The 27106-nt window shown below is 51.0% G+C and overlaps 2 protein-coding genes across 3 annotated transcripts; both read left to right on the forward strand.

Moving 5' to 3' along the window:
- The first annotated feature begins 603 nt into the window (after positions 1-603).
- Positions 604-22984, forward strand: znrf1 (zinc and ring finger 1). Of its 2 annotated transcripts, none has more exons than XM_053885272.1 (5): positions 604-1374; positions 15630-15725; positions 20610-20715; positions 20775-20839; positions 20908-22984. In XM_053885272.1, exons 1-4 carry the CDS (start codon positions 996-998, stop codon positions 20830-20832), a joined length of 639 nt encoding a protein of 212 aa, XP_053741247.1. In that variant the 5' UTR covers positions 604-995; the 3' UTR covers positions 20833-20839; positions 20908-22984. The 2 variants fall into 2 exon arrangements, with proteins under 2 accessions (XP_053741247.1, XP_053741246.1); XM_053885271.1 differs by having other exon boundaries at positions 612-1374; positions 20911-22984.
- Positions 22985-23684: 700 nt separating this feature from the next.
- gins3 (GINS complex subunit 3) lies at positions 23685-26320 on the forward strand. Its single transcript, XM_053886204.1, has 3 exons — positions 23685-23905; positions 24773-25006; positions 26036-26320. Exons 1-3 carry the CDS (start codon positions 23735-23737, stop codon positions 26264-26266), a joined length of 636 nt encoding a protein of 211 aa, XP_053742179.1. The 5' UTR covers positions 23685-23734; the 3' UTR covers positions 26267-26320.
- The last annotated feature ends 786 nt before the right edge of the window (positions 26321-27106 follow it).

Genomic DNA, 27106 nt, shown 5'->3' on the forward strand with positions numbered 1-27106 from the left:
TGTTTGGCTTGTCGGCCCCTCACCGCGGTCGCAGTGTTGAATGTGGCCCCTCAGGAAACATCGCCGCTCCTCCCTGAACTGACTCTGAAAAGCTTGACTGACTCATCTGTGGGGAAAAGTGTGACCTCGGTTAAGGCGTTGCCCGTGTGGTGACGTTGGTCAGCACCTCTGAGCTTCCTGGAGCAGGTGGTGCTTTGACCCGAAGTGAGTGGGACTCGCCCGATAGACGAGGGATATGACTCGAGTGTCCAGAGCGAGGTGCCTCAGCAGAAGCTCTGACACGAGTGTCTTCCCGATGACAGAGCTCCTCGCCGTGCCCGGATCTTTGGGTCATGACCTTTGACCTCGCGCGGTCACGGTTCCTCCGGCTCCAGACGGCGCTCGTGACTCCTTCTACCTGATCACTGTTGAATAACAGGCGCCGACTGTTTGTGCAAGCGTGACTCAGCAGAATCGCCCATCACGCCGGTTTCACAGCAGAAGTTGTTGGTTTGTTTTTTTTTAATCATCGATCACGGTGCAACAGCGCGGGACTCTGGAGTTTATTTTCGTCTGAGAAATAAATAATCGTTCGCGGCGCTTCTCCGTCGACGTCCCGAGCATGCGCAGTGAGGCTCCATTGTCCGGCTGCGGCGGAGCAGAGGAGCGGTCGTCTGCGGCGTCACCGTCAGCCCGACTTCCCGGGGACTCGCGGGGGGGTCCGAGGCGAGCAGCGGCCGCGCGTCCGAGCCGCGACGGTGCTGACAGCAACAGTTGGTCTGGGATGCGGCGGCGGCGAGCGCGAGCCGGCTGAGCGCGCGCAGCAGAGCTAATCACCTGGGCTTCTGGCGTCATCCCGCGTGTCACCCTCCCACCCGCCACCAGACGCCGGCCCATGTTCCGCCCGGCAGGGAGCCAGAGCTGACGAGCCCGCGGAGACTTTCGGAGCGGACCGAGGGGAGGGGGGGCCCGAGCGCGCGGATCCTGACTGCAGCCAGCGCCGCGTCGGTCCTCGCATGGGGGGGAAGCAGAGCACGGCCGGGCGACCGCGCGGCGCCTTTCCCGGCGTGTCCACGGATGACAGCGCGGTGCCACACGCGGCCCACTTCGGCCACTACCGAGCCAGCGGAACCATGGGCCTGCGCAGCCGCTCGGTGAGCTCCGTCGCCGGGATGGGCATCGAACACAGCCCCACCGTGCCCTTCGGCTTCTACACGCCCAGAGGGACGGACTCGAGTCGAGCCGGCGGAGGGTCAGGGGGCAACACCGCCGCCCCCCACGGGACCGGCTTCCAGGACTCGGGGGCGGACGGGGTGCTGTACCTGGGCTCCCGGGGGTCGCTGGCTGACTCCCTGCCCCTGCACATCGCGCCACGCTGGTTCAGCGCGCACAGCGGTAAGATCTCACGCACGCACCGACGAGCCTGACGCAGATCACACACGCACACCCCGCAGACAAACATCTGCATGTGGACCCCCCTGACTCATAAATCGAGCCCCCGCCCCTCGGTTCAGGAGCAGCTGGAGGTGACAGGTCCGGTGACCGTGACGCTGACTCACCCAGCACAGCACAACTAACTCATGACAGGGGAGGAACTGGAGGCACACGCTGCCAAACACCAGCCACCAGCTGAGGCTGTTCCTGGCGTGAAACTTCTCATGCTGTCAGGAACAAAGTCTTCAGGTCAAAGGTGTTTGGTGTTAGTTTGGATGTCCAACAGAATGATGGGTTTATAGTTGTGTATGACTGATGATAGCCTTGAAAGTGAAGCGAGACCCATGTGGGTGAGGCAGCGGCATAACGTGGCATTACAACAAGCCTCTTTTTCTCAAAGCAGCAGGTCTCTTCTGGAAGGTGAAAAGCTTGTGTGTGATGTTGTCAGTGGTTTGATATGTTGTGTCTGGAAGACCGTGGTGGAGGTGAGGGGCTGGAGGTCAGGACACACGATCACAGAGTTCAGAATATTTTTTTGGGAGAAACAAAACAAAGACGTCGTGGTCATATGAGACGGCGCCGTCGCGCACTCTGAGCAAAGGTCGGCTCGCTCTGCTCGCCACTGTCATGAGAGAGACACATGATGGTCACGCAGGGTTTTGAGAGCTGCTTTCACGCTGCAGGATCTGGTTTAGGGAACAGGAAGCGGCTTCGCTACCACCTACTGTCCTTCCTGGAACTTGTTTGGGCCCTCCTCCGGAGCAGGCTCTTTGGATGATGGCGAAGAAGAGGGTGCAGCAGGGTGGATAGTCGTGGTCTCTGCCATCTCAGGAGTCAGAGTCAGAGATGAGTATCAGAGCAGCATGTGGAGAAGTTTGGAGACACAGTTCAGATGGTTTGGACACATGAGAGGAGAAGGGAGAGTTGGACCCTGGTCCAGCAACGCCATCGGTGATGTGTGGCTGGGACGGCGGCGTGAGCGTCGAGGCTGCGCGGGCCCGCTGCTCTGCCAGGGCCGTGCCAGCATCAGCCGGTAGATTAGCCGTTTGAGAGAAGTCAGCTGAGGATAGAGGTGTGCTGATCGTCGCTTGACCCAGCGGTCGTGTAGCTTAAGACTCAAGTCCACTAACCACTCGGTCACAGCTGCTTCGAGTGCAACTCGAAAACACACACGCCACCGTTAATTCCTTCCTGGAAGACGGCGCCACCCACTGGTCAGTAGAGACGGCGACCCAGATGGTTTCACCCTCCAGAAGATCAGAAACGTCTGATGAGGAAGGGTGGAGATGATGAAAAGAGCTGAGCCAGGAGACAAAGCACTTCACTGACTGGTGGGTTTCTCCTCTCCCCTGCGGGCACCAGGTTTGACCCAGAGTCAAACCTCTGCTCCCCCTGGAGGAGACAGCTGAGGTGGCTCTTGAGTGTGGTGTTCAGCTGGGAGGAGGACCCGGGACCGACCCAGCACATGCTGGAGAGATCATGTCTCAGTATTGTCCATCAGGGGATTGACTCAGAAGGTTTCCATCGTGAGGCAAACGTGGGCCTCTTCATTGAAGCCGCTGCCCCCACGACCTGAGCTATGGATGGACAGATGTCCAGAGAGTTTCTCCAAAATGGAGCAGATGTTTATCTTTTTTAAAGTCATGAAAAGGTTGCTGAGTTGGTCCTTATGTTTGTGAAGCAGAACAGGAAACATGGCTGACTTTGCATCCTGAAAACTAGGGCACAAACAAGCGCAGCCTGACAAACTGGCCCGGTGGAGGGGAACTGAGATGTTGTTGAAATGATTGTGAAGCAGACCCAGGCAAAGTGCGGCTCGGGGGCCGTATGCGCCCCTTTGCCTGTGTTTTAGCGGCCCTCATGAGGTCTGACCGAAACTATACAACTGAGAAGTCGTCATTTTTCTGTCTTTTTTTTTGTAATGTTTCCGTTTTAACCAGTCAGTGAATACAACACGTTCATGACTACATTTTTGATTCTTCTTTTCGTTTTGGCCATTTTAGTATTTTCCTCAAGATTAGTTGAATCATCATCTTCAGTGTTTGGTCCATAGTTGTATTATTATGATTTCTGTTCAAATAAAATGTTTTTTTATCCCTTCTTAACATCCTTGCTTCCACTGAACCTTTTATGGTCCATTTCGTCCACGTTACTAGGTATTTTTCCGTCACATTTGGTAGTCTTTAGGCATGACGGCCCCTCACGACAGTCACGGTTCATAATGTGGCCCTCTACTTAACTGCCCACCTCTGTTGTAAAGGCTCGCCTGCTTTCTTCCTGTAGACCGCTTTTAAAATGTAGTTCTACTTGTTCTTCCTGATAAAATGGCTGTTTCTGTAGGGAGCGATGGCTCTCTGCTGGGTAGAAGCTGTTGCCTCAGATGAAAGGCTAGTGAGGTGCTAGGTGGGCTTCGTAAAGATGCTGAGTCATCATTAATGATGTGGCCCCAGTGTTAGAGCGTGATGAAAGGTCTGTGGCCCTTGTTCGCCGTGGAGACGAGTGACAAGCACCGCGGCTGCCTGAGAGCGACGCCACGTCCTCCGCTTCTAATCTGTTCAGTCAGCGTCGGAGGAATTCTGCTGTCAAACCTGGAGCCTGACAGGAAGAGTCTGTTGAAGGGACTCGCCTTTTTGTCCTCCTGAGACACTCCGAGGGCTCGGTGCTTCGGGCTCACAGACAGAATGTGCTCATAAAGAAGATCCACTCTGCTGTTTTCTCTCGACCAGGACTTGATGACAATGAGCTAGCAAACCGTGAAAACCTCCGAAATGGGATGGTATCGTAGAACTCTTGAGCCTGTTCATGGTCGGGTGGTCGAGGGGAGATGAAGACGGCTGGCTGCTGGGTGGCGAGCAGTCGCTGGGGTCAGAAGAGAGGAGTTGTGGGTCTGACCCGAGGCCTCCTCCCAGTTCCCCTCGCACTGGAGGAGCTGAGCTAAGAAGCCGGCGTGTTCCAAGTCACCTGAGAGACATGATCTCCCCAGGATCTCCTCCCAGATGAACACCTCACTAGTCCAGCAAGCATCCTGTTGACTGGCTCCCCCTGGAGCAGCAGAGGTTCTGCTCTGAGACTCTCCTGGATGACTAAGCTTCTCTCTCTGAGAGGGTCCGGAGCAACACATCGGTCAGTGGAGAGCTTTGTCTTCTGCCTCAGCTCTTTCTCCATCATGAGTCCTAGTGTCTGAAGAGCTTTCTGTCCATCCCTCACTCTTGAACAAAACCCTGAGTTACTGGACCTGCTCCACCTGTGGAATCACCGTTCTGGACCTTCTACTTTCCACTGCGGGGTGTTCTGACCGAAGTCTTCTCGGCGCTGCTCTGTTCGCTTCCCCCCGTCGGCCATTTTCTCAGCAGGGCAGGACGCCTCTCTCCAGATCTATAAGCTGCATCACGTCTGACGTCCTCTCATCTCCGCTCTTGTGTATTTTCAGGTTGTTGCTAAGCGCTAACATATTCCGCCTCCTCCCTCCAACGCCTGACTTGAGGCTTTTCTGGAGAACAGGCGGATGGAAGTCAGGAGAAAGTCGGGATTGGGTTTGAAAGGAGACGCAGCCAGCAGAGGCCGGAGCCGTGGCCTGGTCCCCGTCTGCTGGCGAGGGTCTTTCCTCCCAGTCTGCCTCAGTCTTGCCCTCAGATTGCCTCCCCTGGCGTCCTCCCATGGTGATGCGGTGAAGGCGGAGGTCAGACCAGCCTGGCAGAGGCGGAATAAACCGCCGCCGCTTTATTCAAGAGCTTGAATGAGTCGGATGATTCATTCACTTTTACTTGCTCATTTATCCGGCGTTATTTTTGGTCCTCAGAACCTATGGAAGCGTGAATAACGGAACAATATGTTCTCGCAAGTGTCTCGTTCACTGCGTCGACGTGATATATCGGCGTGACCTCCGACCTGGATGTCAGTGTGATGAGGGCGTTCCGTCGGACTAGCAGGAAGCTCATGCTTCCACCGACTCGTCCGCTCCCTGAGCGATTCATTCGGACCCGTGTCACCATCATTACCGCCATGCTATCGCTAACTCCTGGACCTGAGCTGAAGAGTCACACTCACACACCTAAGAAAACAACATGGCAGCCTTCATTCCTTTATGCTCGAAGAAATACAGAAGCATTTCGTCCAGTACTGCTACCGAAGAGGGAGTTCCTCTTCAAGCTCAAAGTTTTCTCTTCTTCCTTCTTTACTCTCTTCGAAGGTGCGTCAGTGAAACGTGCCGAACATTTATGTGAAATCGGTTCACCACAGTTAACCTCTGATAAGATTGGCAGCTTCACTGTGCTCATCTGTGACTCTTCTGACTCTGACTCCTTTGTCTTGAGGTGTGACGGCTGACAAATGCGCCGGCGCGTCTTATCGATGTAAAGTTGTAAAGTGTGGCCTCTCACTTTAGTCCCTGATGGGGGCGCTGTGTCCATGCTTTTGATGTTATGGGTCACGATGGTTCTGGAGCGCCAGCTCAGTCCCAACCAAGGGATCGACTCCACGATGTTGACTGGTGGTTGGTCTGGATTGAGGGACTTGTGGTCCCTTACCGGGGGCAAGATCTGGACCAGAACCTGTAACACCTTCTGACTCCCATGAAGTTGCGCTGCAGGATTCTGTACCGTCTCGGCTCGGGTCCGTCTCAGTCTGGCACACAGCCGAGGCGCTGAAGGCGAGAATGGGGCCCGGGACCGAGCCGGACTGGACCCCAGGGGTAGCACTGTGGGTGCCATTTTGGCCGGGGGGTGTTGAAACGCTAACAAGTTTGAACCAGAAAGCTCTTATTCATCCTAGTCCTGTTCAAGACAGTGGCTTCCTCTGTGTGCGACTCAGGCAGGTCAACGGTGAACACAACCGGACGCAGAGTCGTCGTGGCTTCGCTCGACAAACACCAAAGTGAGTTTACAAGCAGACGCTCCATCCATCAGGCGCGCGGTCGCCCCGCCCCTCCCGCTCTTTATCGACGTGGCCTCTCAATACAACATCAGCGCTTGCTCAATACGCCGCCACACTCTTCCCCGAGCAGAGCGTTTAAATCCTGCCAAGCAAAGCCGCAAATTCCCTGGCTGCCGTCGACGAACAGAGTATTTTAAACGCTGGTGTTCATCGACTGCTCTCTAATAGATTTCCGCAGCAGCGCCGGCGACGGGCAGGCGACCGCCGCGCCGCCGGGGGGATGGGTCACTTCACAGATCAATCGTTTAGCTCAGCAATAATTTGAGTGTCGAATCCGGTCGCTCTGAAAGCTGGTCAGCGTTCGGTGCTGTGGCCGGTGATGTGGTTTTGAACCACAGTCATGCGTAACACTCTCTGTGGCACTTCTCACATCCGAGATATTTCAGTCTCGGGGTTGGCGTTTAGCAGGTGAAGGCACCTGTGGGTGCGCTGTTGTGTGAGGTACACGCAGTCTTGGTGGTCGTGTGTCTGAGCTAACACTACAGTCCGCTCTCCTCTGAACCACCAGTGTTAGCATGCTAGCATTGGCTAAGAAAGGAGCTCATATTTGACTGTCGTCTCTCGGGTCGTGAGCCAACGTCGTGCGAAACACTTGTCTGGCTGCGCCTCGCAAATGCCAAACAGTTAGGTCAGCGTCCGCTACAGGAAGAAGCTAATCCTCTGCCGCTCACACGTGCGCACAGTTGGCCTAAACCTGCTGAACTGGGCTGAACCACAAAGCTGCAAGTAATCCGCGTCATCAGAGGTCACTCTGCCCCGCTGAGGCACGGAGCCATTGCTCAGCGTTACGTTGCACGGCGATCCATCTCGCCCCTCATTAGCCCAGCAGTCTGCTGAAGACGAGTGGAGAGGGAGAGCTGGTGATGCGGAGGGCGGGGAGCGATCCCAGCTAGCAGGGGGAGATGGCAGTGGGCCACTTTCATAAACCAAGCAAAAACCTCGACGAGCAGGACTGAAGTCATATCCTTGGAGAATAGTTAACAAGGACTTGGTAACTAGAAGAGTCCAAAACTGACTTGGTAAATGAGTTGAGACTTGGAATAGAAGGGAGTCCTTTTGTAAACTGAGAGATGTGGCTGGCTAGCAGACTCTGATACTTGGTAAGAGACTCGGTGAACTGCGAGGTCTGTGACTGACTGACTTGCTGGTTGACTCGGGCGTCTGGATATTAAAAGAGAACATTCGGGCAGACCTCCGTCCTGCACCGCCGGCGGCTGAATGGCCATCGATGTTTGGTTGCAGTGACAGAGGAGCGCGCCGGGGCGACGCGTACAGGAACTAAATCGTCTCCCTTCCTCCCACATGTTGTACGACAGCTCGCGAACAACAGCGCTGATGAATAATGGACGGCGGGGTCACGGCAGGACAGCAGTGCGGCCGCTGCAGCTGTCTCTTGTGTCTGTCTCTGAAACACAGAGGCGGCGGGATGTTGAGGATGGGAGGGGGAGCCGGGGGGAGTGGCAACATCTGTGCTGCTGAACCGTCTCATGGCAGGATTCACAAATATAGGTCAGCACTGCAGCGTATTTCAGATTCCTCTGCCTGGCTGGTTCCCTGCCGACTCCCCGAGTGCTCGCGAGGACAGCCAGGCTCGGCGCTTTGCATCCGTCGGAGAATGAGATGCCGAGGCCGCGGAGCGTGATGAGGCCGTGTCGGCTTCAGAAATGAGTTTGTGTTGCTGTGACAACCACCAGACAGCATTGTTTGTCCGGCGCAGCGTCTCCGCTGTGGAGCCCACGAGGTGGTCGACTGTGACGTCTGTGGTCCGGGCAGAGGTCGCCCCCACACGCGCCCCAACATCTGGCTCACTTGATCTGGCGCACGCATGACGCGACAAAAAGGACTGGTTTACATGTGAGGTTCATGTGGAGGAGCGATTCTGTGTGCAACTGTTGCGCTACAATATGGGAGCATGCTGTGCAACACGTTATGGACCTACTAGGTTCCAACTTTGCGACACCTTTCAGGCGACTTTTATACCATCAGACGCTCACCAGTCACAGCATGTGGACCAACCACAGCCTGGATTTCACTGGCACGTGTGCAGAGACAGCCCATCCTCACTCCCATGGCCTGGTGTATTCACCCTGGGACGTGCACTTTTGCGTCACATACTGACGCCAAGGGCAACCTGTTGACACGCAGCCTTTTCCAACGGAGTAAACACCACTTCACGTGCAGAGTTTCAGGCGAGGGGTGTGGCTTGCACCTACCCAAACTATTACATGAAGAACGAAAGGAGCACCATCCCATGGCTTAACCCCATCCTCCGTCTTTCTTTTACGTAACATGCTGCCCACAGCGTCAGGATGTGCCACGGAACGTGCTTCAGTTGACAACCCAACAAGTCAACATGCAACGCTAAAGGCAGCGACGCACAAGTCCACTTCCCCTACAGTGATGTATTACGCCATGGGAGTGAGGACGCGTTGGCAGAGGGGGACAATGTCGATGTTCACGACACGGCAAGCTTCTCTGAAGATCCTCAGGACCCACAGAGGACTAGGCCCAAGTCTTTTGTTGCCTTAATAGAGTTCCTCAGTAGATAAAAGGGCCACGACTCTGCCTCTCTCATCCGCCATGTTGACTCTCTGCTTACCTTAGATCCGCCCTTACATTGACCTACTTTCAAACGCGCCTTGAGAGGTAGGGGATTCGCTTTAGGGGCTAGAAACCAGTGACGACTCAGGTGCGACTCGAACGACGAGTGTCCCTCAGAAGGTTGTGGTTGTTCAGGAAGCGACGTTGTGCTACAAACATGTTTGCCAGAGATGTGCTGTGCTGTCTGAGAACCCCCTTGGTATTACTCCTGAAGAAGACCTGTCTCCAGCTCAAATCCATTCCCAAGACTCTCTTCACCCCACGGTATTGCCGACAGCTGTCCACCACCCATGAGGCCAAGCTCCTCTGAAAATATCTGTCACTGTCCCCGAAGAGCTGGGAACTATCAGGCACATAGTGGGGCTCTCCGGGTCCCTCAAGACGTGGAAGTTAGAAGGGCGAAGTCGGGGTTGGCGGGCGACCGGGGGAGTGACAGCACCACAGCCACTCCAACACACTCATGTCTGGCCTGTCGAGGACCAGCTGCACCAGACCTGGAGTGGCTTGTTTACATCCGTTCCGTTTACACCACGCGCTTGTTACAGCGAACACACCTGCCTCGTACTTAGCTAGCCGTGGTTTACCACTGGAAATCCATACAACGGTATCGACTCCGGGGAGTAAGAGCCGTGCGGCTGGAGTGTGAGCCAGTCTGTGGCCCAGCGGTGTCTGGCCGGGCTTCAGCAACAATGAAGTTCCATGACGGCAGCACTTACAGCAGCAGGACAGCTGTCGTCGGCCAGCGGCCCACGGGAGGAACCTCGCGTCTTCACCCGGCATCCTGGGAGTCGGTCGGGGTAAACAACCTGCGGTAACCCCTGGCGACGCTGCCAAACACCGGCGCCCCGCCCACCCCCTCATCCGCCACCTCCTCCACGTTGTTACCAAACACTCTCGCTCAGGTCCACACCAGCCGCTCTCCTCTTCTGTCCCTTCCACTCGTTCTCTTGTTCCCATGGAAACAGCTCGTCTCTTTCGAGCTACGGGCGGCTTGGTCTGCGACGCTCTTCTGTGTTGAGATGTGATCAAGCGTCTTGTATACACAACTCTGTAAATCGCAGATTGGGAACACGAGCCGCTGAATCACTCGTCCCAACATCCTGCTGCGATTTCACTTTGGGATTTGTGAGACTCGTCGCCTCGCGTGGGTCCAAGTTCAGAGCATCCGTGTGGTGCTCCAGGATCAGGCGTGATGTCATGGCAACGGTTTGAGGAGGTGGTCACATGGTTCGGGCAGTGACGTCCGTGTCTTGGTTCGGAACTTCACCAGGGGCCAGTGAGAGAAGGGGGGCGGCGGTTGTTCTATCTACTGTTCATGCAACGCATTAAAGAAAGAAAGATGACCGTTTCATCTCAAGTGTTTGAGCAGGTCACTGACACGGGGTTCACTGAACAGCAGAGTCACTTCCAGGAAAACCAACTGGGGCTCTTCACTTAACCGCCTTTCTGAAACGGGCCCCTGGGGTTTCGCTCTTTCCTGCAGGAAATGCAGCAGCAAGTGTGAAGCCTCAGACTCTGAGTTCGAGGCTTCACTCTCACACAACTCAGAGTTCAAAACGTAAGCTCAGGGTTAACGCTCTTAATTTTAGTTTCTAGTCTTAAGTCTGAAACTTGTGTATCGCAGTTGGTCTCGCACTTCCTCATCTAATTTGCTGTCTCCAACTCAGGGTTTTAATAGTTTCAGTCTGAGTTTTAAAAACTCCCAAATTCAAACTCCTCTCACTGTGAGATTAGAGCTAACTCTGAATTTAGAATATCAATCTGTACTGTGCTTCCTCCAGATGGTTCATTTGAAACTCTGGGTTTGGAAGCCCAAACGGAGGCGCTGTGTTGAAGGAACCGAACTGCTGCAGGAGTCCTGTCCCTCAGTGAGGTGGTCATAATGATTGGGCAGGGTGGAGATGTTGTCATGGCTACAGGGTGGCGCTGCTACGAGTCTTCACTCTCACATGCTGCATCCGTCCCACTAATCCTCTTCGAGAGCTCTTCCGTCTCAGCCTCGGTGTTTGAAGATTTTTGGAATCACTGCGGGACCACGCCGTCGCTTTCATCCTTCCGAGTGCCATAGCGTGACAAGCCGTGTGACCCGCCGTCCTCCGACGCATTAATGTATCGTCTCGAGGCTGCGCTGTGATTCATCAGTGCATGTGCGTGCGCTCGCACCGTTGATCGTAAACCCTGCAGTGGTTTGTGGTGAACTTCTCCTGACTCTGGACTCGCGGGTTGATCCGAGTGGGTTTGTGTTCCGAACTCTCTTTGGGCCTTCACTGTGAGGTCACATGACCAGATCACATGACTGCTGATTTATAGCTGGTTATACCTTCTGTTTTCAGAGGGTTAGATGGACATGTGGATGAACAGATTGATGGATGAAGTTAGACGGACAAACAAGCCTGTGAATAGATGGAAGGACGACGGACAGATGCATGGATGAAGGCAAAGATAGATTCATGCGAAGACATTGATACGTGGATCAAAGGGTGTAGATGGATAAATGAATTGTTCAAGGGATGGAGTGAATGATGGCTGACCGATGGATGGATGGATGGAGACAGACAGGCATGTAGAGGAGTGTGGTAGGAAGGTATGGATGGAGGGATGTATGAGTGAGGATGAATGGAGGATGGAAAATAGGGACCCATACATGGACTGGTCTGTGAGGCAGATGGATGCAGGATGGATGGATGTGGATGGATGGATGGATGATGGATGGATGGCCAGGCATATGGATGGATGTACAGATAGATAATGACTCGATGGATGGATATATGGATGGATGGATGGATGTACAGATAGATAATGACTCGATGGATGGATGGATGGATGGAGAAGGTCCATCTTCAGATCATGATGGATCAATAGGTTTGACTGGCAGGTTGAGGAAGTGATGGCGGATCCTCTTCTCCTCTCTGCTGCCCCCCTCAGGCTGCTCTGCGCCACTGCGATCGATCATCCATCGATCGTGACGTGCTTCCGTCTCTGGACTTCCTCGATCCTCTCTCTCTCTCTCTCTCTCTCTCACTTCTGCAGCAGAGATGATTCATCTCTTCCTCCACGTCCGACTGTTGCGATCCTTCTTTTACTGCACCCCTCCCCTCCTCACCCCCCACCCAGCCTCTCAGCCGTCCTCTGCAGACGTCGACACTCGACTCAGCCGTGAGCACCACGTCAGCTTCTGGAGGAAAACCCAGTTCCACTCCTGCAGTACGACTTACCTCCGTTGTACTTCCTTCAGGAGCTGGCCATCCAGGACTGCTAGTACTCTTGTGGCTGCTACTACAAGCACTAATGCTGCTCATATTATTAGAGTAAAGATTCTACTCCGGCTCGCGCTCCAACCCCTACTACTGCTCACCCTTCTGCCATGTACTCCTTTACTACAACTGCTTCTGATACTCCTGCAGCAACTTTTATATGACATCCACTGTTACAGCCAATACTGCTACTACTGTCTCACCAATACTGCTGGTGGTAGCATCAGCCACTAACACGGCTACTCCTGAGGATTGCATTACCACTGTACCTTACGTTGTACATGCTTCATATTTCTACCTCTGAACTGTAATACTTCAGGTACAAATACTCCTCCCAGCTGAGGCTGCTGGCACTGCCATCACTTGTGGTATAAGTACTGCGGCTGCATCTAGCGCTTCTAGCGTTGAGCTATGAGACGAAGGTAGTTCTATGATAACAAAAGTGCTGATACGACGAGCTACTGCTTGTGCTGCTCCATTACAGCACACACTGTGGATGACAACACCTCACCAGGCAGGGGCCCCTGATCGAGTCAGTTCACGTGACACGAGAGCACGAGAGCGAGCGGCAGATCCAGGCGATGACTTGCACTTGTCCCTGATCCATCCGTGTGTGTTTCACCTCCCGTGCCGCTTCTGTTCCACATGATTTCACGCTCCTCACGCTCCTCAGTTGCAGTTTCCTCTCGGAGCTGTGGTGCTGGTCATAATGTTTTCAGGACATGCTGTCATAGAATACCTCTCTGGAATACTATTGCTACAAGTAATACTGTTTCTGCCCCTGCTAATATTGTGTCCATCACAGTAATAAGTAGTACGAATAATTCTCCTGATACCACTACAATTGCACCCACTACTTCTCATATTACTACATCGTCTGCTGACACCAACACTTTAACCTGCTACTAGTTGTACCACAACAGCATCTACTTCAACCACCTGCTGTCCTACTGCTTCAGCTGCCAGGAATACTTACTGAAACCATTACTGTGACTTCAGTTGCTCCGAACACTACTGCTACTTTTATCTCCCACAGTACTCCACTACAACTGGCAGAACAGCTTTTACTATGTATACTTACTGCTACTGCAACTACTGGTGTAGTTAGATATATTCCATCTGCAGCCACAAATATTATCAAAGCTTTTACAAAGTATCGTGTTGCTATGTCTGCTACTACTATTGCTGCTGTTTGTAGTGTTGCAAGTGATTCTACTACTACTGTGCTTCCTAGTGAAAATACTCTGTACATCACTACAACACTGCTTCTGTCTGTACAGGACAGTACTCGTGTTAGCGGTGGGTCTCTCACACGCACTCATGCGTGGTCGTGTTTGAATGTTTTGTGAGGACCATCCTGGCCAGCACCCTTTCCCCAGCCTCTCCCCCTGAACACATGACTCACCTGAACCAGGACTCGGAGCCAGACTGGACCCAGTTAGAATCAGCCGTTACTTTGAAGTTTGAACCCTCAATCTCAGGTTTAACCTTGTGGGGACCGGCAAAAGGTCCCCACAAGTCGGTGTCTTTCCAAGAAGTATAGCTATACAAGGACAAACACGCTTTTGGCGCCACTACTATTAATTCATGATCCTGTCCTCTGTTTTATTTCTGTCCCCATCTGAACTCCAGCTCTCCCAGAATATGAAACGTCCTCAAGGATTTGTGGAGCCTATCTGCAGCGCGCACACACACACACACACACACGTGCCTGGAATGTCTGAACCTTCACCTTCCCTCTGTGCTGGTTCTCCTCCCTCACTCACTCGCTTCCCTCTGTCCTCTCTGCGGGGTCCGTTCCCCCAGCGGAGCGTCTGAAAATAGCCGGGCCGTGCAGAAGTGGGTCAGCAGCCGTGGGTGGGAGTGGGACACGGGGGTCCGGCCTGTGCCATCGGAGGCATAAAGCTGCCTTTCCACACATGAAGAAGAAGCGTCCCACATTCGGCACGTCGCTCTCTCTGGAGTAAACAAGACTGCATCCTAAAAAGCTGGCGTTATATAATCCCTGGCTCCGACCCAGACGAGCGGCCGGACCGAGGATTTATTTTTATCGTGAAATTCTCCAAACCGCTCTAATGTGCCGGCTGTAATCCGCTCCAGCCCCAAATATTGTGGTGAACTCTGGACAAAGGTAACAAGATTGTTCCGTCCTCCTGAATGGAGGTCAGTCGGAGGGTCGGCCGTAACCAGCACGCTGCTGTGGTGGAGTTCCTCAGGTCAAGCTGTCCTGTCATGTGACCCCTCATCCAGGGTGGGGCGCGGCGGCGGCTCCGTATTTATCCGTCAACAGTGCCAGTCCTACAGGACTCGCTGCATTGTCTGTGTGTCTGTTGCGTTGTGTGTTCGACTGTTGTGCAGTGTGTTTGGCAGTTGAGTCGTGTGTTTGACTGTCGAGTTGTGTGTTTGACTGTTGAGTTGTGTGTTTGACTGTTGAGTTGTGTGTTTGACTGTTGTTGTGTGTTTGACTTTTGAGTTGTGTGTTTGACTTTTGAGTTGTGTGTTTCACTTTTGAGTTGTGTTTGACTGTTGAGTTGTGTGTTTGACTGTTGTGTTTAAAAGTTCAGCTCTGTGTTCGACAGGGCATGTTTTGCTGTAGAGGTCCTCACAAAGATGGCAAAACATGACTGTGTGTTGAGTTGTGTGTTCGACTGTTGATCTGTGTTCAACTGTTGTGTTGTGTGTTCGACTGTTGCGATATGTGTTTGACTGTTGTGTTGACTGTGCCCTTGTGTTTTTGACTGTTGAGCTGTGTGTTTGATCTGTGTTCAACTGTTGTGTTGTGTGTTTGACTGTTGTGTTGTGTGTTCGACTGTTGCGATATGTGTTTGACTGTTGTGTTGACTGTGCCCTTGTGTTTTTGACTGTTGAGTTGTGTGTTTGACTGTTGAGTTGTGTGTTTGACTTTTGAGTTGTGTGTTTCACTTTTGAGTTGTGTTTGACTGTTGAGTTGTGTGTTTGACTGTTGTGTTTAAAAGTTCAGCTCTGTGTTCGACAGGGCATGTTTTGCTGTAGAGGTCCTCACAAAGATGGCAAAACATGACTGTGTGTTGAGTTGTGTGTTCGACTGTTGATCTGTGTTCAACTGTTGTGTTGTGTGTTCGACTGTTGTGTTGACTGTGCCCTTGTGTTTTTGACTGTTGAGTTGTGTGTTTGACTTTTGAGCTGTGTGTTTGACTTTTGAGTTGTGTGTTTGACTGTTGAGCTGTGTGTTTGACTGTTGAGCTGTGTGTTTGACTGTTGAGTTGACTGTGCCCTTGTGTGTTTGACTGTTGAGCTGTGTGTTTGACAGGGCATGTTTTGCCATAGAGGTCCTCACAAAGATGGCGACTGTGTGTTGAGTTGTGTGTTCGACTGTAGCGTTGTGTCCTTGCTGAATCGGCGTATCCACTGTAGAACAACAGAGTTCAGACCCCTGCTCTGCTCTTTCAGGTTTCAAGTGTCCTGTCTGCTCCAAGTCTGTGGCCTCCAACGAGATGGAGGTCCATTTCATCATGTGTCTCAGCAAACCTCGCCTCTCCTACAACGGTGAGTGGCTCCAGGGCCTGAGAAGCGGTGGCTCTTTCCACGCTGTGTGTGTGTGTGTGACCCTGAAATCCCCAAAACAGTCAAATATTAGATATTGACATTCAAGTAAAGACATGAACTAGAGGCTCCTCACCAAATGAGCCGCCGAACTGGCTGCCATTTTGGTCAAGTTGCTGTTGAGATGATGGTTTATACAGGAAATAAGAGGAAAAAGTCAGAGCTATTCCGGCGAAAGAGAAGAGAAGTCAAATGGCGCCCACATTTCTATCTACACCGCTTGATATTTCCTGGAGGATCAGGGTCAAATGGATGGATTTTAAAAATACGTGCACAAGAGACACACGCCGGACGTGAAGCAGCAACCTGGTGACACACAGGGATGAGCTGTAACCGCTACACTGAGTCAGGTGACCAGCTGCTCAGGTGAAGCCTCACAGCCTGACGTGTTTGTAGCATGTGGCTCTGTTCAGCAGCACAGTAAAACAATGGGGGCCTGAGCCTCCGACTGGTAGAGTTGTGAGACAAGAGAGCGGGTTTGTGACCCGGGTCAGACCTCCATGGCGCTGATGTCCGCCTCCTCAGGGGCCAGCGGACGAGGCTGATGTGTCGAGCGATGAGACGCAGAAACAACATTTTCACGGCGGCGGTGATCAAGCAGCTGGTTATTATTCCCTCCATCAACCTCCCTCACTTTATTTGTTTGTCTGACTGCAGCACACACACGCGCGCGCGCTCACAGATGCTCCGACAAGGTGACCCCCAGGCTCCAGACGAGGGGTCCATGTGCACCGTCGTCGCAGGGACGAGTCCATGTCGATCACAGCGTTGCTAGGGGCGACGAACCGCCACGGGGGCTGTCAATCATGTGGCGTCGCCGGGCCAGGTAGCTAGCATGTCTAGCTCCGCCACCGTCCGTCCAGCCTCTGGTGACCGGCATGACTTGGGCCCAGCCACAGGCAGGAGGCGCCTGCGAGGCTGGGTGATGGAGCTGATCGGTGGAGGTGAACGGCAGAATGGCCTCATAACTCTGCAGCGATGCTTCTGCTGTCGCTGCTTATTTGCTCTCAGAAACGACCCTGTCTGGCTCCCTCCTCCGTCATCACGTCCGTCTCTCCTCACTGGCGGCAGCGGCGGCGGCGGCTTATCTTGTTTCCCTGCCAAGCCTTTGTCACTCTCTGGTTTCCTGCACAACAGCAGCAGGTACTTTAGCAGATGTTTGAAGGACGCTGCGCGTGTCACGTCCCGCCTGCTGATCCACCTGTCTTCAGCGTCACCCAGACTGCTGACCCACTCAGGAGGCCTGAGCCACCTGAACCCACCCAAACACCGGGTCCGCACCGAGGACGGGACAGGATGGTTTTGGGGAGTTTCCTTTTTATTTAGTTTGGAATTTTGGTCTTTCAAATTCACTTACTTTCTGTTGGTTGTAGAGCGGGTTGGCTAGTTTGAATGAGCTGAATGAGTCTTCACTGGTTTAAATAGGCCTCAGAAACAGTCAGTCAACAAAAGACACCATGTGAAAAAAAGCATGAGGCTACCATTGCGCGGGTCAGCGCCAGGTCGTCGACACTAGTGACGGCACAGACTCGACATGCGGCACCTTCCGACCAGCCAAGATCAGTAGATCCTGAATCATCTCAACATGCTTCTTCATGACACAAATGAAGAAAAAACAGAGGAGAATGTCCATCTCTGTCACGTGCCGCGCTGCCCTCAGCCTCAGGACGGGCCACAGGAGGCAGAACATGTGCTTCAGTTGAAAACCTGACGCGTCCACATGCGGCCTCAGTATAGGACGCAAAAGTCTCCACCTCACTATACAGCACACCTTCCCTCTCTGCATACGTCACCTTCCAAACAATGGGCTCTGACTGGCTGTGTGGCCTCGCTGAAGTTCAGGTCATGTTTGTTGCAACTAATGTCACTGGATTCATGTTGCTGCAAACATGCCACATCCCTGCCACGGTTTGTCGCACGTCATGGCGCCGCTACGTTGGCGTCCCGTGTAAATGTAGTTGCGTTTGACACACAGATTGCGCTGGGCCAGGACATTGCTTGAGGCCCCGCCCACACGGAGGCGCTTTGTTTCCAAGCCTCTCTTCGTACCTGATGTGAAAATAAAACACGGTGAAAATGGAGACACTAATAGCACTAAAACGGTGCAGCACACATCCCAGGCCTGTAGTAGTCGGGCTCCAAACACACGTGGACTTTTTCGTCCTTTCCATGCCGTGGATATGACCCTTCACCCCGACACCAGTCCCACCTGATCCGGACCCCCACCTGCCGACCGCCCTCACCTGGGCCTCCTGGCCTTCCGCCTCCCTCCCCGCCACCCTCCATGACCCCCTCTCTCCAGCGGTGAGCGGCTTGTCTCCTGCAGATCTGAGGGCCCCACAGACCCAGTGAAGACGGTGCCAGTCTGTGTCTCCCCTCACACACAGGCCGAGCCGCCACTGACTCACCTCCTAGAATGTTTCCAGCTCGTGTTGGAGCAAATGATGGAAAACTCTTTTGTGGCTTGTCACTCTCCTTTGCTGTGACCGAAGCCGCCGGGTCGCGGGGCTGCTGGGTGTTTTCGGGGCTTGTTGACAGCTGATGAGCGACGTGATAGGAGGAACAATGGAAGCGCGCGGCGAGGTCGAGGGAGTTGGTTTGAGGAACTAAGCTGATCTGCAGTCGGAGCATATGCCTCCTGTCTCTGCTCCGTCTGCACCCCTCCCTCCGCCCCCCCACCGGTGTCCTCGTGTGCCCCGTCTCCTGGCTGCTGCTCTGCGACTGTGCAGCCGACCACGTCCTCAATTTCTGGACGTTGATGCGCTTTTTATCGCTTCGTTTTCACCTCAACAAAAGACCTTTCTGCATAATTCCTCATGAAACCATCTGCATCTGGATCAGGGCTCGACAGGAAGCGCTGCCATGTCAGAGGGTGAACACAGGTGGCAGTCGTGAGCGCTCAAGTAGGGAAAAGTGAGCAAAATGCATGAAGCATGATTGAAAATAAACATGGAATATGATCATAAATCACTTCATCAAAGAAGTGAAAATAGTTTTTAAAAAATATACAACGGTTCTTTTGTGTGACGATGAAAATGGTCAAATTGGGAAAAAAGCAAATGATTTACAAAAGAACATCACAAAATAAAGCAAAATATTGCGCTTAAAAAACTCTTTTAATATGAAATAAATCATGAAATGCTCTCTGTTACGGAGAAGAGGATTACGAAGAACTGATTGTGGTGAAACTAGATAAAGATGTGTGTATTTAAATAGAACACTGACTCAATATAACGGTGGAAACAGTAAACATGAAAAAGGGATGATATGAAAAGCAAAACAAATGAATGAAGAAGAATGTTGAGCCGTTTATGACGAGAACGAACTTCATAATCAGGCTGCATGATCGTGTTAGACGCTAAAGTTATTATACATTCATAAATGGGATTTATTATGTAGAACAATTGGATTTTGGCGCAAACTTATATTGACTCTTAATTTCAAAGAAAGAAATCAGTGTAAACACAAATATTGAGCTCAAAACCTCCGGATTTTATTGTAAATATTCTGTGAAAGAAAAACTGGAAATTGAACTGAACCAAGAGAAAACGTGAAATTATACGCAAATAAAAAAATAAACTCTAAAAAAATTCTAAAATGTTATTAAGTAAAGGTTGGACCAGAGAAGTGTTCATTAAAATAAGAAATTTAATGTAAAAATTAGAAATAACATAACAATAACATCCCGGCGAGCTGCTGTCCTCCAGCCTGGTCGCTGCATCGCTGCTTGAAAGTAGGCGCAAGAATGATGACCAGAGGAGGGAGGGCGTGATGTCGACGCCTTTCCTCCGTGTTTCACCCCGAAACTTCAACAATCGCGCTTTGAATTCATGGTTTTCAAGACCAGTGTTTGACCACAAGTGTCGGCACTGAGCAAGGAGTTTTGACCCCCGTAACGTCGGCACCTGTGGTCATGTGACACTAGAACCTGGTCCCAGCAGCCGACAAAAGGAGAACAAGAGATGCTCGGTGCTCTCAGGAATCGACTCACTGCGGATGGTAATGTGATTTAACCCGCCGCAGCAGGTAGATTCCCACCTGCGTGTCCCCCGACGGATCGATGTCCCGCTTAGAAACTGTTGCACTCAAGTGACGCCTGTTTCTGGATCAGGTTCAGATCCAAATAACTCACTCAGAAATGTTCTTTATGACGTAAACAAACTTGATTTTCCTTAGTTTGAGTGACTGTTGAATTTCTATTGAGGAAAGCTGCATGCTAACGGTTAGCTTCATGAACTATATAAACAAAATAAACATCTATATTTATTATAAAAAATAGAATCGTTTTACATATTTTTTTAATTATGTTTTGATATTAAGAACTGAATGAGTTTGCATGTCTTATCTATTAATTCTAAAATCTCACTGCGACTAAAATACACTGAATGCAATAAAGACATTTCTTTCATTTGAGCGCTAAATGATAAAGAAATATTGAATTCTTAAATATTAAGTTTAAACGTAAAGTTCCAAGGTTCATAGTCTTTCTGTTTTCTCCTCTTTCCTGTTACGCTAACCTCATTTTAAAGCTCTTTGAAGCCGAATCCTCAGCGCGGTATTTTCCCGCTCATTCTGAGCGTGTTCTCCAGGGTGATCCGGAGAAACCACCTGGCTGCACCGGCGTGACGTTCCTCCATAAAGCCCCTGTGGTGTAGGTGGTTGACTGAGTGACGGTTGGTATGTTGCACCTGGGCTGACGGTGAGCCGCGACTGAGCGTTAGGTAGTGACCTCACGCGCGACCGGTCGGCAGAGGAAGCGTCTCAGTGGTCTCCCCCTCGAGCCTTCGCCTTCTCACCAGGGTGCTGGTGTGTGTGTGTGTGTCACAGATGACGTGCTGGCGAGGGATGCCGGTGAATGTGTGATCTGTCTAGAGGAACTGCAGCAAGGAGACACCATAGCCAGACTGCCGTGCCTCTGCATCTACCACAAAAGGTGAGACGCGCCGTTCCGGATGTGAATGCGTGAGCAACTGACATGTCTCTCCTCCACAGCTGTATAGACTCCTGGTTTGAGATCAATCGCTCCTGCCCTGAACATCCGTCTGACTGACTGCAAGGTGACGCACTCTGATTGCCTCCGGGGGGATCGTGCAGTCACATGACCCCGCCTCTCTCTCTCTCTCACCAGGGCATCCAACCTAACACGGCTGAATCCTCCATCTTGACCCAGACCCTGATTCAACAGAACCAAAAAAGCGTGACTGCAACGTCGATGTACAATAAAGGGCCGACCGTCTCCATCGCTCATCCGCCGCCGCCCCCCTGCTGAGCCCTCCGTCCTCCCGAACCCGAGTCGCCTCCCGACGGTCCGCAGCAGACCTCCAGGAGTCCGCCTTCCATCTGGTCACCCGTGTCCAGCGCTCCCATGGCCTTAAGACGAGAGGAGACGGCAAGAGCGACGACCGAGCCCTCGGGACGTCGCCGGGTCAGAAGTCGCACAATCTCGCCACGTCAACATGGACGCCGTCTGGCGGGTCGCTGGTGTCGGCTGGCGACGCGGCGGCTGAGCAGCAGCTGCGGGAGTCCACAACCACACAACGGAATGTCATCTTTCTGTCCCGGTCTTTTGTTTGTCGGATATTCGGTTGAGGATCAAAACTATGGCTCATCCAACTCTACCTCCGGAGTGGGAGACAGGCGAGGTGGTGCCTCCTGTCACCGACTGAAGGTCCAGACCAGCCCAGCGGCACCGCAGGCTCTGAGTTAGTGTGAAGAAGTTCCTCTTCAGGGGTGAAGGAAGTGTCCGTCTGGGTCCACAGTGATGAGCTGGTGGGAGCGATAGAGAAAGGATAGGAAAAACATGACGTCAGACATGGAGGGCTCAGAAGGCGCTTAAAAAAAAAACATGACTAAGTGTTGGCTGAGACAAACAGACAATCAAAGTGTGGATTTTTAGCGACAGGCAGGACAAAAAGCGACCCTGAAGGAGGATAGTAAACTTTACCGACTGAAATGATGTCATTCTGTCCAGGGGGTCACCGGAGTTTGGCCATGAAGGGAAGGAACCTGAGCTTTCAAACTCAACTGACGGGGTGAGAGAGGGAAGCACCAGACGTTCCACAGAAATCGCTTCCACTGAGACTCTCCAGACGTTACACCTGCGTGCTAGCAACAAAGTGGCGGCTGATGCTTGATTCGTCGGGGTGTACGACTGGCAGCGAGGGGGTGTGGAGCTCTCAACGTTGATGTCCAGTAGGGGACCGTGTTCGGATAAAAATAAAACCAATTTAACAAGAAGAAGAACCAGTTTCAGTGTCAGCAGAAGGGTTTGTTTTGGGGACCGCTGGACTGGCTTACATCACATGGCCGGTTCTGGAGTCTGGTCTGCTTTGTTGCCAGCAGGTTGGACCTGTTCCTCCACGGGACCGGGCCGGAGTCAGTTTGGTTCTGCGTGGACGCACTGCGGAGCTGGTGCCCGACACAGATGAGGATCAGCACCTCGCATTCGGCAGACACCGGTTCTGGTTCCCATCAGATTAAAATAGCAACATTTTTGATCCTCAACTGAGTATCGAGCGTGTCGGGGGAGGAAGGGGGGTGGGAGCAGCGAGAAGAGCCAACTGAGCATGCTCAGTTCTCCTCGGGGGTTTGGGTGAGAGTGGTCTGCAGTTCACCCTGTGAGTGAGTGAGTGAGTGAGTGAGCCAGAGTTCAGAGGGCTGACAGTGCTGCCGCGCGCGCGCGCGCGTGTGTGTCTGTGTAGTGAAATGTTTACAGTCTAGATGTCCCCAGCGTGCGACTGGCAGTCCTCCCTTTACTTTGCTGATGTTTACAGCGCCGGAGAAGCGACATGACATATTGTACAATGACTCATGGAACATGGCTCCGTTCGTCTCCACTTTCCTTTTTAGACCTGCCAGATTTTGCATCTTTCTTCAGCCTCAAAATCGCGCGTGCGCGCGCGTCTAGATGTACGGCTGACTGTGCGCGTGTGACTCAAACGGCGCCTCTTGGTCTATGCTACTTGTCTTTCTGCTGGTGCGCGTGTGGCCGCCTGGACATGTGAGCCACACAGACCCCCAAAAGACTCACACTGCAAGGGGCTTATTTATTCATTTGTTCATATTTAACAATATTTGTTTAATATAAAGATCATGTGAGGTGTCACTCACTCTTCAGAATGCCAAGAGCTGACGTACGAAGACAAACTACCGCATTAACAAAGCTACTGTAAACTAATGGTGGAATAAATTGTGTTAGATGATGACGTGTGTGTGGTCTTATTTTGTACTACATATGTTGTCTATATATGCATGTTATATATGTATTTAATGTAGTATTTTTATCGTTATTATTATTCTTTAACACAATGTCTGACTCACAAGAGATATGAGCTATAACTATTAAAGTCATTCATTATAATCTGACTAATCCACATCGATTAAATTTCCTCAGGGCCACCTTACACATGACTTACGTGTTTTTGATATTTACATTTATGTCATCACACAATATAAAAATAATAATATGCAAAAACTGTCTCTTGTTTAGTGGAATATGTGTTATTCTAGATTCTCAATCTTAGCCATCAATTCATTTTCCGTTTTCTTTTTTTTTTATGTATTAAAGGGACGCAAATGTGAAATATGAGTGAAGGTCGGGGCGAGATCGACGTGCTGGAACGTTATTATAAGTTATATAGTAGTGTAACTCTGACCTCTGCTGGAGACATGCGCAAACGCAATCCTCAATACATTTACATATTTCGTGGACATATAAGGCTCAAAGTTAGTTGTTTGTATTGCTTACTCACATTTTGAAATGAAATACTTCTTTTTTAAGAAGTTTTATTTTCGAGACACCTATTGATTCATCTTCAATCGACTGCTCTGGCCTTGACTCACCCTCCACTCTGATTGGTCCAAACTGTTCTGGCGCCAAATCACCAGGAAGTGCAGCGTAAACAACAGCAGATGACGCTTTGACAGCGTTTTGACTGAGACATTTCGGCGACATGGACACGCAGTCCTATCTTCCAGTTCCACCGGGGATATCCATGCAGGAGAACTTCCTGTCCCTGGACGATATTCTGCTGTCTCACGACAGGCTGCCGTCCCGCACGCAGTGCCGCTTCCCGCGACTCGGGTTCCTGGACAAGTCGAGCGACTCGCCCGACATCCCGGAGGTGTGTTTGTTGTCTTGTTTGTTCGTCACCTCGCGTGTAACTTTTCTTCTGTTCTGTCACTAAATTGTCCCTGTAGTAGTAGTAGCAGCATTTGGAATCTGATGTCAGAAGTGTATAATCACGTTTTACCATTTGGCCAATTGATATTCCTGCTGAATATATTTGAACGCTTCATTTTCATTAAAAAATAGCATGAAATGCTTTTTAATAACCTGTGCAACCTTTGAATTCAATTTAAAAAGCCGGATTTTGTTTTCCCTCACCCGGTGATGAAATAAAAATCTAATAATTAAGACAATGTTATATAAAAACAACACTAAACCTAGATCCAATGTGGCATTCAAGTCGATGGAACTTCAATGTTCGGTCAGCAAAGCGTCTTTGAAAGGCTCCCTCTCTGCTCCTCGGCCTTCAGTTCAGCTGTATTTGTCTCGTTTTTACGGTCTGTCATTGTCTATTGTGTTCGCTTTTGAGAACTATATTCCGACACCAATACTATTTCTTAAACATTTTCCAAAAATGCCTCACTCTCAGTCCTCATTCTTGAACAGTTGTGTCAGGTCAGGGGACAAAGATGGAGCTCCCCCTGTTGAATGCATTCAATTCATTGAGTTGTTCAATTGAACTTGAATGTTATATTATAACTGCACTAAACCTAGATCCAATGTGGCATTCAAGTCGATGGAACTTCAATGTTTGGTTGGCAAAGCGTCTTTGAAAGGCTCCCTCTCTGCTCCTCGGCCTTCAGCTCAGCTGTATTTACGTTGCATTATTGTTTATTGTGTTTGCATTTGAGAAATACTGTATATCTCCACATCATTACTATTTGTTGCCTCGCACTCAGTCCTCATTCTTGAACAATTTTAGGGGACAAAGATGGAGCTGCCCCTGTGGCTGTCCAAGGGTTTGTACGAGCGGAAGAGGCGAGTGCTGTCCGTGGAGCTGCCGAAGATCTACAGGGAGGGCTGGAGGACAGTGTTCAATGCTGACCCCAACGTGGTGGACCTGCATAAAATGGGGCCCTACTACTACGGCCTGGGGTCTCAGATGCTGCACTTTGAAAGCCCAGAGAACCCAGACATTGCACAGACGCTGCTGCAGGTGAGTCTTACGCACATAAATGAGTAATGTAAACGCCTCCCTAACAAGAAACGCAAGTGCTTAAACCGATTAAATATCAAGGCACGTTACTTCCACAAAGCAAAACTCTATATAAATACTTCAAAAGAGACCTACAGATTGTGGTTGTCATCTGCAGTTGCATTAAAATGAGGAGTACATCTATAAATAAATAACCAGACAAACACAAAACAATAGAACTTTGTTGGGTAGAGTTGCTTCCTGAACATTGAAAATCTGAAATGGTTATGGACGTATTTAAAAGTTGCACTTGAAAAATATTTCATTGAATGATGATAAAATATTTAGCTTTATATTAAAAATGCTGTACATGTAGCATGTAAATTAGGGGAGTGAATACGTCATGTGTGCGATATTATTCATGACGTGCACATGTATGGCGTCCACGCTGATAACGTCGTACGTCTATTGTATTACAGTAGATCGCAGCCAGGGGGCGCAGTCTAATCATTCAAAACGAAGCACATCCGCAGGTGTAAACATGCTCCGTGTAATTCACTGAATCGACACCAGAGTACTGAATCTGATTAACATAATGGCCATTTTGACATTCACAGCAGATGGTCAGGTGTTTCTTTGAGGCTGTGTTTGCTAGCACTCAATAATCTCCTCATTTTTCCGCTCGGTTTTACACAATTTTCAGCCAAATGGTCAGGCTGCCTTGTTCAGATGCTGACAGAGATTCTAGACTGTTTGTTCAGTGCTGCTACATCCTGAGCCTCAGTTATAGTCCGTCCTTTGTCCGTCTCCAAAAGTCTTGGTCCACATGTTCAGACCATCAGCAGAAACGTATCGACGGCGTCCCGCTTCTTCACACGTGTCCATACTTGTTCCTGTCTTGCATGTTTGTCGTACGAAATCAGTGTTGTGAAGCCGGCAATCGCTCGCAGTTCGCCTGTCGTCCCTACTACACTGGAGTACTAACCCAGAACTAACCCGACGAAACAAAAACATCAGTCATTCTGAGTCCTCCCACTGTGCCGCCTCCAGACGTTTATCGGTCGGTTCAGGAGAACCATGGACTCGTCTCTGAACGCCTACAACGAGGACACGTCTGCACTGGTGGAACGGCTGGACTCTCTGGAGAAGGCTCTGTTCAGGTCCGGTCAGAGCTGCCTCAACGGCTTCCAGAGCTGGGAGAAGGGGCAGACGTCCCAACTCACCACCTCCAGTCTGGTCCTCAACTATCGCAAGAGGAAGATCAGTGACATCCCTCAGTGATGGCTGCGGCAGGACAGGACTTTTACAGACTGGTGTGTTGATTTTATGTCTATGTTGCTCAATAAATATCCTTTTTGGTAAAACAGATGGTTCATTTTCTGCTGTAAGGACAAGATGTTGAGAACACAAGGTCTCTAGTTCACTATATGTCGGGTCCCCTGTGTTCTGAAATAAATGGTCTGTGTTTTCTTCATGAACTTAAACTGAGATAAGATCCGGCCCGTTTCCTCTGTACTGGTCTTACCCAGGTAGGACTGGGGTGTTAGTGGGTACAAGTCTTCTGAGGCCGTTCCAGGCCAAGCAGTGACTGAAGCACCAACTTTTCACAACCTCCTAGGCTGGGGTGGTGTTAAGGCTTTTGTGCTTTTCTAAATTTGGTCTGTGGTCATGTCAGAGGTCCAAAGTCAAATGTGGGTCAGAGGACTGCCTGTTGTTATGAAGGGTGTGGCTCATGAAAGTACAGTGAGTATTGATCATTGCCAGCAGGGTGCGAGGTATCGATCACTTTTGTCAAGAGAGAGGTGGTTGACATCTGATCCATTTGCATCACATTAGTGTCTTTTCATTGCAAACCAAACTGACTGTTGACCTGGCAGTTGAACCTTCCTTTGTGTTTCATCTCTGGTGTTGCTGCTGGTAAAGGAAGAGGCCCGAGACATAACTGTTGACTGGTCTGTAACATGAACACAGTCTGACTGACGTGTATGAAGAGGCCAGGTCCAGCAGGCAAACAAGTACAGTCAGACAGCAGAAGAGGGAGAAATGGTGGTGGGATAGTTCATCATGAACTCTGGGATGGCCAGCCAATGAGAGACTGTTGTGAGCGCAGGGTACCCAGCA

Source organism: Synchiropus splendidus, chromosome 14, assembly GCF_027744825.2.
Source record: "Synchiropus splendidus isolate RoL2022-P1 chromosome 14, RoL_Sspl_1.0, whole genome shotgun sequence".
Lineage (NCBI taxonomy): Eukaryota > Metazoa > Chordata > Actinopteri > Syngnathiformes > Callionymidae > Synchiropus > Synchiropus splendidus.